The sequence below is a fragment of the Vanacampus margaritifer genome, chromosome 2, assembly GCF_051991255.1.
Source record: "Vanacampus margaritifer isolate UIUO_Vmar chromosome 2, RoL_Vmar_1.0, whole genome shotgun sequence".
NCBI classification, from domain to species: domain Eukaryota; kingdom Metazoa; phylum Chordata; class Actinopteri; order Syngnathiformes; family Syngnathidae; genus Vanacampus; species Vanacampus margaritifer.
Window position 1 is genome coordinate 43380765 of NC_135433.1, and position 20611 is coordinate 43401375.

Here is a 20611-nt window from a genome sequence, read left to right on the forward strand (position 1 = left end):
GAAAAAAAAAAGCTATTTTTCTCCGCTTTTTGTTTCAAAACAGAGCATTTCGGTGAAAGTAACCATTTTCTATTGTTGATTACTGAAGAACGGAATAAGGTAGAAACAAACTTTTTTTTCTGATGAAAGATGAGAGTTCAATCTTTAATTTGGTAGTATGTGTGTTTCCATAGTCCAAACACAACATTTTCTGTGGACCTTGAAAGATCAGTCAAAATGCTTAAATCGGCTGACACTGGCGACATCCCGTTTCTGAAAACGTCTGGCAGTCAAAGAGTTAATATTGTACAATATAACAGTGTTTTTGTTGTCTAATTAAAATTCAGATTTCAAAACAAATATCGTTGTGTTTTTAAATCCGGGTTCTTCTGTTTTGTGTATTTTTCAACGTTGGTTTGTCGACAGTCGTGTTTTGGATTTAGCGTAACGTCAGTAAACAAGCAGCGGTCGAAAGCCATTCGTCCGAGCGAGCCCTGCCTCCACCAACCGGCCCAGCCTACTTCCTGGTTGGGCGGCAGCAGCGGCAGCGGCAGCAGCAGCCGTCACTTTGGTGTCCTCTCCACTGATTCAGCCTCGACTGAGGCGATTTGTTTATGGTCTGCAGTCGTGATTCTGCTCTTTTCTCAGCGGCACGCTTTTCGCTCCCCCTCGCTTGTTTGGGAAGAAAATGGGCAGTACGGTGATGGAGCCCGGCAAGGGAGGCTCCAAGAAGCTGCCCAAGAGGAGGAGAAGTCTGCGTATTAACATGCCCGTAAGTCGCTCAAGTGTACTTTAGCTGCTGTAAAATAGGGCATCGGCTAATTAATGGAGTGCACGCGACGCTGGTGTTGACTGACAGCCTTTGCCATAAATCCTCAACGTGTGTTTTTTCTACATCGCTGTCATTCCACTACACTGAATTGCAGCAAGCAAAGTTTGTATGTAGGTGTTTATTTACACCCGCCGGCGGCTTTATTAGGTACACCTGTTGTTTTTAATGCGCAGGAAGGGGGCTTAGGGTGATGTCCGTAGGTGTGAGTATGAATGGTGATGGACAGTTCAAGTTTCTGGGCTGGAGAGGTTCCCATTCCTGATTTAAATGGGGGGGAAACAAAGGAATTTAAACAAATAAATAAATACTTCCCTTCATAAAGATGAAAATTTTGCATCTGTATTGAAGAAGCTGTTTGCCTTTTTTAAGCTCTAGGCTCCTGCCCCGATCAACATGACAACAAAAGAAATTAAACAGCAAAACAAAAGTCTTACTCAGCACAGGATTGTTCATAGGGGTGTGAATTGCCTAGTACCTGGAGATTCGATTCATTCGTATCACGATTCATAGGTCACGATTCGATTCGATACCAATTAATCTCGATGCGAATCTATAAATTGATTATTACGATTTATTTATTTTTACTCAAATTTAGAAAATACTCATGAGTAAACTTGTGCATGTACACTGTAAGATTTGTATGAAAATGTATTTATTGATCTGAAAATTCAGGCTTATAAGTGAGCCACTGCATTTAACAAACAGGTTGCAGTCTGTTTCATGTCTGAACAGCACTGAAATAAAAATATTAAGGCTTAATGTTCCATTAATATAACATTCTTCCATGCTTAATGTGTGAATGCTAACCCTAAGTAAAATGTTTTGTTAAATATTCCCATAAAAAATTGATGTTTAAAAATCGATTCGGCCGCCTATCGAATCGATTCGAGAATTGCGTGCAGTAATATCGCGATATATTGCCGAATCGATTTTTTCTAACACCCCTAATTGCTCATTTTCATGGGATAGGCCCACCCCCTTCAAACAGGCTAAACTCCAGTAGGCTAGATTATGTGCAAAATAAAGCCTGACCGATATGGATTTTTTTTTTTTTACGCGATGCAAATTACGATATTTGGCTGAATAAAATTCCGATAACCAATTTATCGGATGGTTAATAAATAAAAAAAAACGGAATAAAATAACTTATTTTTGGTTCTTTAATGCTTACTATAATAAAGATATGAATTATAGGCAGCCGCAGAACATTGGACTGTTTTACAATATTTTGTCCCATTGTAGTACTTCTAAATTGACCCGTGCCCCTCCCTACACCAAAAAAGAAAAAGTAATATATTGCAAATTGTCAAATTAATTAACTCCTGTACCTAATGTTGTGTTGTGATTGACACAACTTTATGGTTTGCTTGTAATCGGTAATAAGTGCAGTTTGTGTTTGGGCTTTTGTTGTTCTCACCTCTTCAACCCCCAGGGAGACTTTTGAACTCCATCTGTATCACTGTAGAGTGGACTTTAAACGTACTCCTGATGGCGGAAAGCCATCTTATTGGCCAATGCGGTCACACTTCAGCTTGGTTGCTGGAACTTGGAGATCTGCTTTTCTTTGATGGAAATAATCAAAAGAAGATGAGTTGAGCACGTCCCATTCCCATAATCGTAATTGCGTTTTCTCTGCTGCACTGCTGTTGTTGCTGTGTGTCGATGTGGAATGTCAAGTTGTATCTTTGGTATGGGGGGGGGAAGTATTTGCCCAAGTCATGGTCAAATGCGGTCATGTTTACACAGAAACGCAATATTGTCTTATTGTCTGCTTCTGCTGCTCGTTTAGTCAAAACTGAAGCACCTGGCCTTCCACTCTCTCTCCTCATGCACTTTTTGCCTCTTTGTGTTCATGCAGGACTTCTCGTCGTTTGCGTCTCCTCAGGTGGAAACGAGTTGCTCAGCTGGAAGCCCAGACACGGTAACGAATGTTACATTTTGACGTGTGTATAAAAATAAAGATATTTTTAATGGGGTTTTTGTGAGTAAATCATAAATATTGATGACAAAAAAAAAAAAAATCAGGCAACAGTTGAGAGGTTTCCCGCTGATCCAAATTAGGATTGTTTGGCCTTGGTGGAGGTTTGCGCTCGACTTCTCTCACATCCCGTTGTTTTGCTTTAAGAAATAATGGGAGTGTTTTGTATATTTCCAGTCGGGGGGGCATTTTATATTGTTGCGCCTGGGGGCTGAGTTTCTTCACATGAATACTTAGCACTCAAATTTTTTTCTTGACAATAATATGTTGTATGCACCCCACTTGTCTAAACACAACATTCTTGTTAATATTGCATTTGTAAAATATGAATAAAGCAGCAAAATCCAGCCGTTTTTATCCATCTCAGAGGGCGGCCATTTTGCCACTTGCTGTCCACTGAGAATGACATCACAGTTGCTCAGGGCTCAGGTAACGACCAATCACGGCTCAGCTTACAAACATCACATGACATCACATGACCACGTTACCTGAGCAACTGTGATGTCATTTTCAGTCGACAGCAAGTGGCAAAATGGCCGCCCCCTGAGATGGCTGCTTTATTCATATTCCACAAACACAATATCCATCAGAATAAACCATTTTTTTGTTGTTGACTTCCCCTTTAGCAAGGCCTTCATTTTCTTGTTGGCTTAGCGTAACCTAACGCCAACACTACAGGATATTGATTTGCGCAAACAAAAGCAGCTTCTTCCTACTATCTGCCCTGGTTACTATTTATCTGAAGCACGGCCATGTACCTCATACAGCGGCTTTATCGCTGAACTACTTTTACAGTTCACGCGAGTCACGCCTTGCCCCGTCCCCTTTGCACAAGGTCTGTATTTCTTCTTGCACAATAGCGGCGAATGAGAGTTGCCTGCAAACAAGAGGAGATGGGGCGTGTGCTCTCGCTGGTTGTGATTTGTCACAGGATTGCATGAAAAAGGGGAAACGAACGTGTGGATGGGTCTGCCTTGAGCAAATGCCGTCCTGTTAGGCCTTGTTGGGACAACCAGACAAAACAACACTGTCTCACTTGGGACCAAATGAGTACTTCTACTGTTTATACGGGATTATTTCTAAGGCAGCAGAAGCTCTCCAGATTGCATCTAACGAGTATAGACGTCAAAAATTCATGTGAACTATTTCTATTAGTTTATACATTTTTAATTTCATTCCATTTTTTATGAAAACCTATATATTTTTTATTGTACATTAATAACAGATATAAATTATCATGCGATTAATTACGATTAAATTTCCCTTATTTTTAATATATATATTTTTTTAATTAGGCCTGTCAGGCGATTAATATTTTTTTAATTGTAATTAATCACAAGACTTCACTAGTTAACTAACGATTAATCACAAATTTTATATCCGTTCTTAATTTACAAATTTAGATTTTTTTCTAGGTTTCCATACTCTTGTTAGCAAAAGTAGATTTTTTAAAAACTAATAGAAATAGTTCAAATGAATTTTTGACGTCTGTAGCCGTCAATGGCAGTGAATGAGCTAATATATCGCCATGTGGCGTAGAAACTAGAAAGTGGCTATTTCCTCTAATTAATAACTTTTTCCACTTCAGATACAGTAGTAGCAAGCATTTATTTGTGATACGACTACAGCTGGACGATGCTTCCCAAAAATATCTGTGAGTGTTACATAAATGGTGGAGCCTTAAAGGAGAAGTAAACTATTCTGTGCTGTCTTAATATTGAATATTATTTCTTTGACAAACCTCGCAGCCTCATGCTTATGCATTTTGTTGTTACTCCAGAAAAGCAGAAAAGCACTTCATTCATTCATAATGGAGTGCTATTACTAATTTTGAAATTAATATTTTGCCTATCATGAATTTGATCATGTAATTATTTTTCATGTACAATTAACTACCACCTTTTTTCCTTATATTTAACAATTCATTGATCCCCCCCCCCCCCCCCCCCCCGAAAAAAAATGCTGAGTTTTTCTCTCTGTTATAAAGTCCATCAAATTCTAAGGGGCAATGTAAAACGGCAAATTTTCTGCCCGTAATTCATAACTTTGCTGTTTTAAGTGTCAAGGGACCCAGAAAATTTTTTATTTTTTATTTTTATTATTCAGCTGAATAATCGGTTATTGGATATTTTTTTCTTCTTCTACGAAATATTGGAGTTGGCATCAGCCTAATTTTTTTTAATAAAAATCCATATTTAAGATTAAATGGTACTTGTGGGTGCTGCAAATTAATGACACCGCTTAAGTCACGCCTTCTGTCTGTTTTCCCTCAGGTGTGATGGTTTCATGTAAAACAAATTTCAGCCACAAGTTTGGGCCACAGACAGCTGACTTTTTCCCCACAGATCATATTTATCATGTACTACTGTCAAGTCATAATGACACAAAAAGTGTTTCTTTTTCTTAAATTGCATTTCCTCTTTGGTCATTAATTTAAATTCATATTAGACTGGTTAACATCTGTATGACAGTTAATCATGTTTTAATGAAATTGCTAATGATTTTACCTACCATTGCCACATTTTGGATTTCGGAACAAATTATTGATCCCAATGTGGGAATTCAGTTTGAAAGTTGAACAAATTGAAGGTCAACCAATGTCATGGAACATCTTAGATTGTCAACAAATGGTTAAAAGATGATCTGTTATCACAAGCAGACCAGGAAGGAGTTTGTCTGTGTCTGTGGCTCGAGCTGCCACTGCTGCTTTGCTTTGCGATCATCACAACAAAATGAATCAGCGTTTGTTCGCAGGCGTCAAAACATTTAGCGAGGATGCCATATGATGATTGCGATTTTGTGAGCACGATGTCGCTGGTGAGGGCGAGGCTGACATGTTGATCATAGCCTAGCATGACATTTATTAGGAGGAAGTTAAGAATGATATTATCAAGGTTGGTTTAGATTCAGATTCAGTTCAGATTCACTCAACTGGAATGTGGAGCTCAGACCTCTGCCAAGGCAAAAAAAACATTCCTAATGGCTCAGCACAAAATTGTGCACCTTCAAGAGATTCACCTCCTGAATGTTGTCTGATTCATGAATCATCCTCAGAAAATTGAAGGGAAATGCCAAATAACTTTTAGTAGTGCATAGATTGCTGCCAAGGCCAAAAAATAATACAAGATGATGCTAGCTTCCTCCATGTTAGCTTAGCACTTAGCTGATAATTCGCCACCTTGTTAAAGTCAACATATGTTATATGTGACCTCACTAGTCTAAACATGACATTCTGATTAATATTAAATTTGTGGAATATGAGTTAAGCAGCAAAATCCAGCCGTTTTTAATCCATCTCAGGGGGCGGCCATTTTGCCACTTGCTGTCGACTGAAGATGACATCACAGTTGCTCAGGGCTCAGGCAACGGCCAATCACAGCTCACCTGTTTTCTGAAGCTGCGCTGTGATTGGTTGGTTGTTCCCTGAGACCCCTGAGATGGATAAAAACGGCATAAAATACAATATTAAACAGAATAACATATTTAGCATAGAACATTGTCAAAAAAAATGAGGGGTTGACTTCACCTTTAACCTTGCTAATAAACAAATCAAATCAAATTGGGATTAGTGTGAGATGTAACAGCACGAGCGATTGTTTACACTCGTATCCGGCAACTTCTGTTGTTTCACAACGTGTCTTTTCTAGATTTTCTGATTTCCCCGACACTGTGCTCACTCGTCACAATCCTTCGACATGCACCAGCCGTCTTGTAAAAGTGCAATCTAATGGTGTCGCAGGGGGAGCGCTGCATCCGTTCAGCCAGCCCCGCCAAAGGAGAGCCCGCCACCACCAACCAACCATGTCCGCACTCGGCCCCGGCGCAGTGCAAGTCCAGCTCGGGTTCACCAAAGAACATCTTCCCCTCTTCCTGGTATCAGACCTCCCCAGCTAAATCCCCCCGCCGCCTCAGCTTCAGTGGCATCTTCCGCTCCTCGTCTGGCACCAACCCCGCAAGCATCAAAATATTCTCCAGGACCCGCAGAGGTAAACCCAAGAAAGTATTGCTACATTCATACAGTTTACACCACATCTGAACATTTACTGTGATGAGAATGCTTTGAATCAATAATAGCAATTACAAGTATATTTTGTTGTCAAAAAAAACTTTTATTATACAAGTCACATTTTCTTAACAATAATTTGTTCTTCGCACCCCCACTAGTCTAAAAACGGTATTCTGAGTGATAGTGTGTATGTGGAATTTAGCAGCTCCCGTTTTTAATCCATCTCGGGACGACCATTTTGCCACTTACTGTCCACTGAAAATGACAATCACACTTGCTCATTTTTAGTCGATGGCAAGTGGCAAAATGGCCGCCACCCTGAGACGGATAAAAACATGGATTTAGCTGCTGAACTCATATTCCAAAAACATAATATTAATCAGAATAGCATGTGTTAGATGAGTGGGGCCATAAAGAACATACTTAAGTAAAGAACATTTTTGATTTGACTTTCTTTTTAAGGCTTAAATATTCCACACACAAAAAAAATACATTAAATCCCTAAATCTGCATTTCAAAGGTTTTAAACATGCCACATATCTGTCAGACCATATAACATAAAAGAGACACAATTTCAAACAGTTCCTAAATGTCTTTCTTTCATTTTTGGGGGGGTGGCTCTGTCACATGCTAATGTCGAGTGCGACTTGCGTTACCGTGATGACCAGAGCCGCACGCAATGAAGCGAGCAGCTCAACATTGCCAACTCACACTTTGTTGCTATGTTGTGAATTTTTCGACGCCTCTGATGAATATCATTCCCCTAAAAAACTGCAACTAAATGGCACATGTGCAAATTCCCTGCTGCCTAATTTATCGACCTGCCATTAGTTAATCACGATTGTAACTTAACCACCATCCGAAATTATAACCCCAATTATTTTTGATCAATATTGTAATCATGATCATTAATTACAATTACTTATGGCAATGATGGTAATTTTTGCACAGCTTTTCAACAAATAACATATAAACAGGTTTAAGCGTAAAATGAAACTTAATACTTAATACTACTAAATGAGAGCGAAAAATGAAGAAAAGAAAAAAAAGACTAACTGTATGTTATTAAGGAGTGCAATCAAGATGTTGATTTCTTTGGAGGCATTATCTCCTCAAGATGATTCTGCTCATGTGCTAGTATGTTATTTAGGCATCTTAAAGAAGTTGTATCCATGCATTCGCCCCCTGCTGGTCAGCTGGCTCATTAATCACAATACAATAACCACAGAGTGAGTACCAAAATCTCCTGTTCCAGCATAAAAAGGCATACAGAGACACATGAATAAAAGGAAAAAAAATAAGAAGCAGAGTATATAGTCAGCTAGCTAGCAGCTAATGTTGGCAGTTGCCTCCTGTGTGTATTCGCTCATCTCACCTCTTTATCGCTACATGCCACATTTTCTGACTTCCAACAAAATGTAAACAAGGAAGTGAAGGCCACTGTTCCCTTGCAATGAACCAACGGCTGCTTTGTTTGGTTAGCGCAGTCTTGAGGTGCGTCAGGCAAGTGATTGCTTGTGCGGTGTGAAATGCTTCCTCTGTCAACAAGGAAAAAGGAAACTTTTGGTTTGCTGTTTTTTTTAATCCCTTTCTTTAAAAAAATATATATATTTTTTTTACATTCTGTCAGTTGTATTGCACATTCCACAGTTGGGCACAGCACCAAAACACTTGGTCATGGGCGCTATTTGAACACATTTGTCATCTCATGCTAATGCAGTGTGAATGAGAGTGACTGGAAAAGGTCTCCAAGCTGGTTTGCTTCACAGTTGCTTACATAACTGCACGGAGTCCTGCTGGAAACATCAAGCGTCAAACTACGCAAAGATGACTCATTCTTCCACTGTTTCCTCTGAGTGCAATCGCAAAGTTAGTACTTGTTATGCCTCAAAATTGTCTCCCTCACGAGACACTTTCTCGCTAAATGAAGTATTGGGATGGCTCACCATTACACACCTACAGGAAGTAAGAATGCAAGAATAACGGTCATAATACATGTCTGCCTCACAGAGCTGGCCTGAGATATTTCTCACATTAGCCACAAGGGTGCGCTGAAAGCTCAATTTGTTTCATCAGCACATGCTGACATGCTGGTTACACAGTTCGTTTCATCTAGTGTTATTCGGTCGTCTGATGACTATCTGCGACAGTAGAATGAACATATTTTCCAAATATGATCTCCTCGGCCTTTTTAAGGCTCTGGCTTCCCGCTGAAGTCAACTGCTGGTCTTTCCGTGCATGGCCTTATCTGGAAGTGAGCAGGCTCCCCCAGCAGCTCCCGCTCTCTCCTTCCATTCCCTCCCGTCCTCTTTCTCGCTCTGTGTTGCTATAGTGTGCTGCTTGTTGTCAGTAAATAAAGGAACTGTGCATTTTTTTGGACGTTGCCATAAATGAACAGAGAATGATCCTTTCAAGGGCAAGCATGATGCACCTTTAGTACATTTCTTTTAATGACCCCTACAGATGAAACCATCGTATCATTAATATCTAATTATACTTAAAGATGAATTCAACACAAAAAGCTAATTTACGTTATTTTATGCAGTCCCACTAGTCTAAACATGGTATTCTGAGTAATATTGTGTGGAATATGAGTTATGAAGCAAACTCCATCCATTTGAAGCCATGTCAGGGGCAGCCATCTTGCCACTTGCAGTCGACTGAAAATGACATAACAGTTTTTCAGGGCTCAGGTAACGACCAATCACAGCTCAGCTGTTTTCTGAAACTGAGCTCTGATTGGTTGTTACCTGAGCCCTAGACAACTGTGAGGTCATTTTCAGTCGACAGCAAGTGGCAAGATGGCCGCCCCCTGAGATAGATGCCAGTGCCGAGTGGTAGCATAGCAGTTAGCACATCTGTTCAGATCTCAGCTCTCGCCCTTCAGTATTCTCATTTGGGTTGTGGGTCCACGGCTCCAGACTGTCCCTAAATACGGGCACTTAGCCCCTAAAATTTGAGACAGCACAACTACAATTTTCATCTACTCGCGCCAGGGCAACCAGTAAATTTGCAGATTTTTGTTTTTATAATTACTATTCTTGAGTAACTTTTGTTGCTGTCATACTTTAGCCTATCTATCACCAATATATAGAAAATGAGTGGGATAAATATTTACGTTGAAAATGTATTCATAGTGTGGGCCCCTTAAGCTTCTACTTTAGTTAGCCCTATGGCGAGAGAATTGTGAATTCCGGGACACACATACATACCATAAACTACCATTTGGGGCGGCATGGCTCAGTGGTAGAGTGGTTCGTGAGGTTGTGGGTTCGATCCTCACACCTGGGGAACCATGTCAAAGTATCCTTAAGCAAGACACTGAACCCCGATTTGCTCCCAGTGGACCTGGCAGCGCCTTGCATTGTCACTGGTATGTGTGTGAATGGGTGAATGTGAGGCTGAAATTGTAAAGCACTTTGGGCACCATATGGTGTAGTTAAAGTGCTATATAATAAATCACACCGATGGGCAGTTTAAAGTCTTACCTAAAATGTCGAACCTAAAATGCATGTTTTGGGGAGAAAAGCCACACAAGCATGGAGAGATCATAGAAAATGAATGAATGAATGAAAATGGATGGTGTTGAGAGTCTTATGTAACATTAATTGAAGTCATAGCTAACATCATCAGTCATCAGCACTGACTGGACCAGCTGACTGCACACTCGACCCCCTTCCCCCCATCACTGTCACCTAACAGGGACTCTTAAAGGTCTCCACCCCAAAAAAAAGTTTGTGGCAGCTGACAGCACAAACGTCCACAGCAGCAGCAGCAGCACCGGCTCACAGCCACACGTTTGATTATTATTATTCTGCGGCGTGGAAGGAGCTTTTTCAGAAGCAGCTCGCGTCACGCCTTGGCTGAGTTTACTCGCTGAGAGGTGGGAGGTGCACTGGGAGGAGGGGGCACAGACGCCAACCAATCGCTGCCGTTTGCCCCGGCAGGCTTATTTATTTTTTTCCACGGGTGCTATATTAAAAGAGACGCCACCCACAGCTGCACCTGACAATTTACGACTCTGATGCGGCTGAAAGGTGGGAGGGTCCGCGGGGGAGGCGTCGACATCACTGGGGAGGACAAGTTTTGACTGCAAAATTTACAGCTCAACTACTTGTCATGTCCAGCTCCATGGATTGTGGATTGTATATGCTTGGATATGCAGGATTAATCTTTACAGGGGCCTTAAGAGCGGCAGCCCAATATAATAACTGCATCTAATTTGAAAAAAAAAAAAAAAAAGCGGAACATCTCCTCAAGCTTGTGACGAAGGGAAACCGAGCGAGGCCGTTTGTTGTGTGGCTCTGTCGTAATGCGGATGGTCACGGCCAAGTTCAGCGTTGAGCCCGTGACCCGCCGCTGCGCTCCATGAAGAGGTTTGGGAGCCTGAGGAGGAGCAAGAAACGCAAGGAGCAAGATGGGCTCGGAGGGAGGCAGAAGTCCGAAGCGTCCTGCCTGTCGGGTAGCGCACGTTTCTTGCATGCATTTCTCCCATAAGCGTTTTTTATATGGTGATGTGTTGGGGCGATGATCATTGAAGGTGGCTGGCATTCTCTTTTGAGCTGGTGCGAGTGAAGTGCACAAACACGCATGTTGGGTTCATTGAAGACTCCATTGCCCATAGGAGTGTGAGTGAATGTTTGTCAGGGCCCTGTGACCCTGAGCTCAGGGTCAAGCTCAATAGAGCTTTCAGGCCGACTGCTTAGAACATCTACCTGACGGTTCTGGGGTTAAGGGTTCAAATCTTGAGATGGGTCTTCCTGTTTGCATTTCTTTCTCTGGGTACTCTGGCTTCCTCCGAGGACCGGACAATTTGAAAAATGAAGTTGAATAATCCAATTGTGATTTCATGATGATGCGATCTTTTTCCAAAAGTCCTCTTGCATTGTATTTTTTTTTTTAACAAATGCGAGCAATAAAGGAATCTGTTAGAATAAACAATATCAGATTTATTGTACATAAATGTTTTGGTTGTACAGCTTTTGTGAAAATAATGGCAAAATGAAACATGAATTATTATGAAAGACATTTTTATCTACTTCAATTAGAGTTGTTAACTAATTTAACACTTGGACTTGCAGTCTTTCGAGTATTCAATACAACAACTTAACAAAATTCTACCAAAATTTATGTAAATCAGGAAATCATAAATCAGATTACTACAATATGCAAAATAAATCTGTGGCTTTATCACTTCAACTTTTCATGTCTCGTGAAACAATGATATGCAAACATGTGGACTGCACTTGTTAAGCATTGAATTTATAGTGACACTATATGAATGAATGAATAAATGAATAAATATATGCATGGGCTGATTCGCAGTTTGACGGTTTACCATGGTTTTGAAAAGTCAAGGTCTCAATAACTGCTAATACTCTTTTTTTTTGAGGAGATATCTAAGCAGGGCACAATATGATTGGCTGCTTGCAAAGTTGAGTAAACAAGCCCTGCCTTTGAAGTTAATTGCCTCCAATTAACTTCCCCCCCCCTCCTTCTCGGAGAGCAGTTACGCAAGAAGGAGGGAGGGAGAAAGACAAACGAGACACTTCAAACACGGATGCCTTTTTGTCCTTAAAAAAAAGGGGAAAAAATCATGCCAGCGGGTACTAGTTAGCCCCAAGGACCTCACCGGTGATAGAACACAGTTATCATAAGCAAAGAAGAAGAAGCAGAGATTGTTGTGTTTTTCAAATTGCAGCCTTTTTGATTCGAAAATGTCATCCTACTATATTCCGATGTTGATTTGAATTCATTGTTCATTCACGGCCTTACTTCCTCCCACATTCCAAATACATGCACATCTGTTTCAATGAAGTCTCTAAATTGTCCTGAGGTGTGAAAGGTTAGTGTAAATGGTTCTTTGTCTCTGTGTGGAGCTGTGATTGGCTGGCGACCAGTCCATGGTGTACGCAGACTCTCGTTCAAAGTCAGCTGATGTAGACTTCAGCTCGCCCGTGACCCTAATGAGGACAAGCGCTATAGAAAATGTTTTGGTGGGGTCTCTTTGGCATCACAGTGGGTAGTGGTTGGCATGTTTGCGGTTCAAATTGCTTCCGCGGCATTCCTGTGTGGATTTTTCCACGCATACTTTGGCATCCTGCCACATTCCAAAAAGGCATATTAGGTTCATTTAACACTGGAAATGATCATTTGGTGTGAACCTGAGTTCTTGCCATTGACTGATGTTTTCGCCCAAAATGCCGAGATGGAGTCCAGCTCAGCAAACGGTTGCAGGCTTAACACCGCTCCTTGTTGTTGTTTTTAGGGAAGCACTTTTCATCGGGCTTTGTGATTTAGTGAGCTGCGGAGCCGAGTGCTGCCGTGTGGAAACGCAGCCATATGTGGCGCTATTAGTTTGTACGGCGTACGTGCTGACAGCTCGACTCAAAGTGTCAGTCAGTCATGTGATCTGAAGAATGCGTCTTTGCCGTACTAGTGACATGTATGAGGGCGCTCAATGAAGGGGCAATTTGAGGTCAGCTGTTACTTACTGTTTTTCGTTTGAATGTTTTATATTTATGGCTTAGTAGTGTTTTTCATACTGTTTGCTGTAATTATGACTTCCCTACTCAAAAAAAAAAGTATATTTCTATCTGTTTCCGTTTTGCAGCAATTAGCATTAGAATATAGCTAAGTTTCATCATTAATCACAAATCTGTTTAAAACAGCGAGGGGAAAGAGCTTGTCGCAAAATGGCACTGGTTGATCTCTTATACTCTTCTGCCACCTGCTGGCCGTTTTTGTAATAACTACCATTTCTTCAAGCATTCAGTCCAGAGCCTTCTGTATGCTCTAGCATAAAAAAACATCAAAACAAAACAAGACATAAAAAACGTATAAATACATCTTTGGGAGAATAGTAACATATCAAATACAACACATTTATAAGTTTTTGGGAGCAGATGAGTTAAAAAATGTAAATCACATTGGCTATTCACAAAACCCGCTTATGCCCTGTAATTGGAACACGTTTTTTACGGGAGTGGGTACACTTTTGTGGTCATGGGCCACATTTGATTTTTGAAATGAAAGGTTGGGCCAGGTCATTAAAAAAAAAAGAAAAGAGCACACTTTAAATACTAATGGCTACCTTCAAAGTATTTCAAGCGCCATTCCACTCTTTCCACTTTTAGCCATTCTAACAATGATTAATTATGGTTGCAAATGTTGCCACCATTGGAATGTTAACGCCTCTGAATTTTGCTCAGGGTTACTTCGACAAAGGTTCTGACTTTTGGAATTTTCTCGGAACTCATCCATTTTTGCAAGCGTGTATAATCTCGTGACAACCTTTTACGGATCCTAAACACAATCCCACCAAAACTGTCATGAAAAAATGTCATGCGTAGATTTTGATGTTAGTTACGCAACAGCAAGGAGTGGGAAGTCAGCCATTTTGTTTTGAAGCAGCCGTTTTGGCATGATTCCACTGCTCATATTTTATAGGCATACCAACTAGGGAATTCCCTGGTGTCCTAGAAAGATGGGCTAAATTGGTGATGGGTGGGTGGGGGTTGGGTGTGTGTGGATGGGGGGGGGGGATTAAAGATCCCTATGCTGTCGAATGCATGCAGAGCATTGTATCAAAGTTTGATGATCATTTCGAGGATTTACCTTGAGAAAAGCTGATGCAAGCTTAAATTGTGGTTGTATTTGTGGTGGAGAACTCTGTTGACATTTTGGCCCTTTTCATGTAGCTAAGTAACATAGCAGCTGACTGTGGACATGTTGTTTGGCGTCTGTAAGTCACGACGAGACCCACGCTTCCTGTATCCTGGGTGGCGCGCCGCCGCCGCCGCCGCCGCCCCGCTTGCCTGCAGGCTGAGGAGAGCGAGCCCCCGGCCGCGCTGTTATCTCCTCCTGTGGAATGTGCCGCAACAGCACGGCTAAAATAGGAAGGCCAAACGGCGGGAGCAGGCTCCGCTGCACGCCAACTAAATGTCAAGAGAGACTGCCCGGCCCACTGCTTTGCATTACAACCCACAAGGTCTTAAGCTGTTTCTCAGCCATTTCCTAGAATTGTTGCACCTGTACATTTTATTATCCTCACCAAGGAGGCTATTAGCATGATGACAAAACAAAAAAAACTAGCCGCAGTAGCCAGTTTATTATAAATCTGGTGTTGATTCAGATCCAGAAATATAATTTATGACTTTTGTTTTTCCTTAGACACTTGAAATAGTTTTCCTAGGTTAATGTTAGTCCATAAATAATATATGTCTGTAATTATTGTTATTTGCTGTCTGCATGAGTTTCTGCGCCATTTGTCTTCAAATATCAGGTGTTAGCATTAAGCTAGCCTACTTTCGTAGTACCAACCTCTGTGGTTTGGTGAAATAAACGTGTAAATTTGCTCAAACCTTTGGCAACAATTAGAGACTAAATTGTTTTTCACTCTAATGTCACAAGCCTGGCACATCTTAGGCCAGTTAGTGGGGAGCTTTGCTAGGTAGCCATTTCCAGATCTATCGGATTCATGTCAGGGCTCTGGTTGGGCCATTCAGGGACATTGAAAAAGTTTTCCTGAAGCCCTTTGAAATGTTGGCCATCTTCTCTTTCCAGAGGAACGTGTTATTGGTAACCTCTCCTACTAAGACACTTCTCCTCCATCGCTCAGTTTAGCGAGTGACTAGCGGCTAGCTCAAGGAAGAGTCTTGTTGGTAGAGACCACTATGCTTAATTCAACAAAGACGTTCAAGAAAGCAGAGAGAAAATGATCTTTCCGTCCCTTCCCCAAGTCCGTGCTTTGAGACGATCCCGTCCCGGTTGTCTACAGACAATTCCTTTGATGTCATGTTTGGTTTCTGCTCTGGCATGTGCTGCCAACTGTGGGACCTTATACACAATTTGCCAAAGGTGGACTCCAATGAAAGTGTAGAGAAATTTCTCTAGGAGGAGCAGTTGAAACGGAATGCACTTGAGCTCATTTTTGGGCTTCATGGCTTCAGTTGTGCATTCCGTCTCGAGCATGTGATGACATTGATGTTATCTGCTTTTGTCTCTGGCATGTTTCCGTCAAAATACACAAGGGCTATTTTTGAAACAACGAGCAACTTTTTGTGGTGTCATTGTAGACTTCTGGAGAATTTTGAGAATCCTTCCAGAGCAGGAGATGGTCTGCCACTGGAAATGAATGGCCGCCGATAGCCAATTTTGCAAGTGCCCATACTTAATTATTTCTATTTTCGCTCTTGGAGGCTGCACTTCATTATAGCAATCACAAATGTCATCCGTTATTTAAGTTAGCTGAATTCTGACGATACAATTCACAAAATTCAGAAGATGTTATTCACTGACACATTTTCAGAAATAGATCAAATACGAAATTATTTTGGGGGGGGGACAGATACTTCAAAAGACCCAAATATTTATTTATGCAAGTCAATCAATCTTCCATAACATACAGTATCCCCTTTAACACTTTTGTATGGTCGGCATTTAAGATCCTGTCGAAAGAAAAAAGTTAAATGTAGGCCGCGTGAGCTATTGAGAGCACATTACACGTGTCACTCATTGTCTGGCCTGGCAAATATGTCGGCGGTGTCACATGTCACAGCGTGAGATTGTGACGCCTTATGCAGTGGTGGCCCGTCATGTGACTGACAAAGCTGGAGCTGCATCACAAACAGCACACTGACCGTTTGAAACGTTGGCTCCATTGCTCATGTAACAACTGTTAATTATATTGGATAGGGATAGACATTATTGACCGGGCCGATCGGTGCCGATTCTTGTCCTTTTATCGGCCTTTTTACAAATCTGAAAGCTGGTATCTCACTGAGCGGTGAATGCTTGCAAACGTAGCGAATTTAGGGTTCTCATCAGGATTTGTGAGATATTCAGAGACAGTTTTTACTTGTCGTAAAGACATTTCAAACATATTGAGACCATTTTTCACCGATCTTTGAAAACCTTTCAGGAACTCTGAGCAAAACCCCAAAATAGCTACATTCGCATTTGTCGCTCAGTGAGATACAGGGAACTTTTCATTTATGGATTTATTTAAATTTCTACTTTATATAAAAAAAAATATGCTGACACTGGGAATTCCCTACACTTTTTATATTTATAAATTAAAAAATGACGTTGAAATTTTGGAAAACTATTGACAGTAGAAAAGTTTAGGGAACTATTTAGAGTACTTGCTTGGTTTTTAATTTAGCTTGCTGATGTCCCTGGAAGCCCCCTGCAATGTTTACAATTTTTAAACAAAGCTGTCAATTCTTTATATGCTTATTAAATTAGAAGAAGCAATTTTTTACTAATTTTGACACTAATATTTTCTCTTTTGCTGCAAATGAAAATTTTCTTGAAATATCGGTGATTGATCTCTTTGACTACTTACTAATAATCTATTGGCCTTGAAAAAAATATATCACTATCACTAATATCGGATAATCAAGGAAATATAAATAATATATGAATGTATAATATATAAATATTCAGTTATGGGTTTGCAGAGTGTCATTATGTGTCTCAGGGTCTGATTTTTTTAAATTTGATTTTTAATTTACTTTGTTGTGGCAGTAGTGTGTAACTTTTTTTGGGGGGGGGGGGGGGGTCATGCATTGTACCCCAAAATGCATTCAATTTCATATGACAATATTGCAGTTTTCTTGCTTTGTCATTTTTTTAAATATACAAAAATGACACTCCAGCTTAGTTATATTTGGAAGTGGAAGTGACTTCATCCTTATCTGTCAGCAGCTGCGTCAGGCTTTATCTCAGTTTTACATTCCATCCCTAGCATGCGATGTTATCTGTAACATCCTTCCATGCCTTTAAGCTGTCAAATAATCTCACAGAAAGCGCCTCAATGCATTGAAATGACTTTTTTATATATTTTTTTTCTTTTTGTAGCGTCTGGACTCTCCACACCACCCACCACCCCAACGCAGGCCTCCAGCCAGCCTGCGTTCCCCCAGGCGGCCCAACGGAGCGGCCCCAGCCCGGAACGCCTGGGGGAACGTTCCCGCCCGCGCTCCGTGTCCACGCCCTTAGACACGGGACAGCGTCTCGGCCTTCCCTCCGCCAAACCCCCAAAACCTTCTTCCAGCCCCGTGCCAGCGTACTCTACCTCACAACAAGTGAGTCAGTCTGAAAAAATGTTCCTAATCTTGTAAGGCCTTTAAAGGGAGAAGCTGTCTATTTAAAGATGTGTTGACTGCATGGCCATTAACGGGCTTTTGAACGTTAATCTATAACGAAATGAGGCTGTAATTCCTCATTATTATTGGAAGTGAGTTATCGCGCCACTTAACCGTATGACAACACCGACATAAAATTGCTGTTTTGGGGACTTGAGGCGGAGACAGAGTACCTTTTGTTCACTGGAGAAATATTTTTCACTTCACAGCTACAAAACCGGTTCAAAGGTCACTTTGTCGCTCTAGAAGCGGGCTATAAGTGACATACGCACGAGAAATCTGAAGCGAAAGATATAACTTGAGTTTTATTTTAGAAATAAAACCACGGTTTGATTAGTAAATACGATTTTTGAACAAATTCAGGTTTCCATTTGAATATCAACTTTGATTTGATGCTCGGACTCTAGAGCACGAGAAGCAAAATGAATTATATTCATCTATTTATTTTCTATCATGCTAATCATTACATCATTTTCACTTATGACATTATTATCACAGAAATAAAAACGTAGATGCAGGATGCCACTATTACACGACTTGAATCAACCAGCGATCGACCAATCAGAGGCCAGTGTTTTGGGGTCATGAACTCTAGTATAGCAACAGTTTCTATGCTAGAGTTCAAGTGGATTGTTTGTGTGAAATTGTGTGGATTCCTGCCCTACTATTAGCTCATAATGACGTAAATTTATAAAATGTGTACGAAAATAGCAAAAGGGAATCGTCATTTTTATATTGATAACCACATGTTGGGGATTCCCCATGTGGGTTTCTACGGCAACGGCAAGGTAATGAGCAATTTTTATTTTCTTGTATTTGAGATAATTCTGGATTTCTTTGTTGAGTAGTGTTACTCTTTTATGTAATGTGATTTTTGACACTTCTCAATGTTTAAAACTTAATGGATGAAAGAGGTAAAAAAAAAAATGGAATCTACTGAACCTCGTATCTTGGAATCTACTAGTGAGACTTCCAACTAATTTTCTATGCCGAGCCACATTGATGGAATTATTTATATTAGAGCTGTCAAATGATGAATTTTTAATCAGATTAATCACATCTTGGAATTTCGATTAATCATAGAATTCTAAAGGCTTTTTATCCACATTTTTTGCCCACCTGCTATGTGTGAAAGGGACACATTGAGCTATTTTCAGCAGTAAAAGGTTAGTATTTTGTCCAGAATGAATTTGATAACTAGTAACTACATCATTTTTTGTATACAATTAATACTTTTTGAAAACAAATTTTTTCACTTGCTGTGAACTGAAGATGACATCACCTGTGCTGAGGAAGTGGGTAACGACCAATCATGGCTCACCTGTTTTCTGGGTTTGATCAGCAAACTGAGCCATGATTGGTCGTTACCCACTTCCTCAGCACAGGTGATGTCATCTTCAGTCGACAGCAAGTGGCAAAATTAGTTTTTAAAGAATAAATTCTACATGAAAAATAAGGAAGTTATCAAATTTATTCTGGACAAAATATTAACTTTTCACTGTTGAAAATGGCTTAATGTGTTAAGAATCCCTAAGTCTTTCTGCACTTAATGTTATGAGGTCTTCCACATTTTTTTTGATCCACTGTACACTCTCATCAGTTAATTACTTGCGTAATTTAAAATGAAAAAAAAAATGACCCCAATATTTTGACTAGAACAAATATTCTGGATGTCATATGCAAACATTTATTAAATGCTTTACTTTAATGCATGTTATGTTTATTGCTCAAACACAACCTGTCCTACCTTTAACGTAACCATCCGCTGTCAGCTGAAGGATCATCTGCGGTCAAAATTAATAGTGTGATTCATCTGCGTTAATTCATGATTAATGCGATCATTTTTTGTGACTTGCTTTAAATTTGACAGCACTAATTCATATATAATTATATATTTTTTGCTTTATTTTTTATATTTTTTAATTATATTTTTTAATAGTAATAAGTTTTCATAATGAAATATATTAATTTGCTCTTGTAATATAAACTTTGAACAAGGACACCCAATATTACTTTTTCTAATATTAACTATTAATTACTACTGATAAATTTAGTGTTGTTGGAAGAAGAAGCCTTTTTGTTTGCTCTGGTCTGACACTTGACTCTAAATATCCTTGTGTGTGTGGCTCAATCACAAGGTTTAAATATTATCTCAGGATGTTAGCCATCGCTCAAACAGCATTAATGTGGACCAACAGTACCCAGAGCTCCCTTCACACGTGAGTCATGATGGTGCTGTAACGAGTGAGGAGTTAGCATGCTGGTTTAATGAAGAATCATCCAAAGCAGTGATGGATGCTCGCTTGGAGACGGCCAGGGCCAATCGATATTTCATCTCCAGTGTTGTCTACTGCTGTTGTTAACACCCAAGGACTGCTGATCATGATTGAGGGGCAGCGGGTAAGCACCCGCAAGGCCACTCTAACCTCTTTCCACATAAAATCATCTTGATATTGTACTGTAGCTGTGTTATTATTTTCTTCCCCAAGTCCAAATTTTAAAAGCAATCAATTTAATGGATGGTAAACCTTTGGGGTTTGCTGGGCAGCCAGGCTGTGCGCCTGCCTGCTGCAGATTTATGGAAGTGTTTGGCCAGAGAAGCGCTGTGTCACCATTGCAGGGCGATGTGGCCGAGCATCCTCGAGCAGTTACGTGTCTTTCCTCAC

General features: G+C 40.4%; 1 protein-coding gene across 2 annotated transcripts in view; it reads left to right on the forward strand.

Moving 5' to 3' along the window:
• The first annotated feature begins 496 nt into the window (after positions 1–496).
• LOC144043598 (5'-AMP-activated protein kinase subunit gamma-2-like) overlaps positions 497–20611 on the forward strand; it is a 36578-nt gene continuing 16463 nt past the window's right edge. Inside the window, exons 1-4 of one of the 2 annotated variants that reach the window (XM_077557403.1) lie at positions 497–751; positions 2670–2732; positions 6529–6775; positions 17659–17885. In XM_077557403.1, coding sequence (XP_077413529.1) covers positions 668–751; positions 2670–2732; positions 6529–6775; positions 17659–17885 — 621 coding nt within the window. In that variant the 5' untranslated portion in view covers positions 497–667. Of the gene's footprint in view, positions 752–2669; positions 2733–6528; positions 6776–10872; positions 11258–17658; positions 17886–20611 lie in introns of those variants that run through there. The other variant, XM_077557404.1, reaches the window with a different exon arrangement.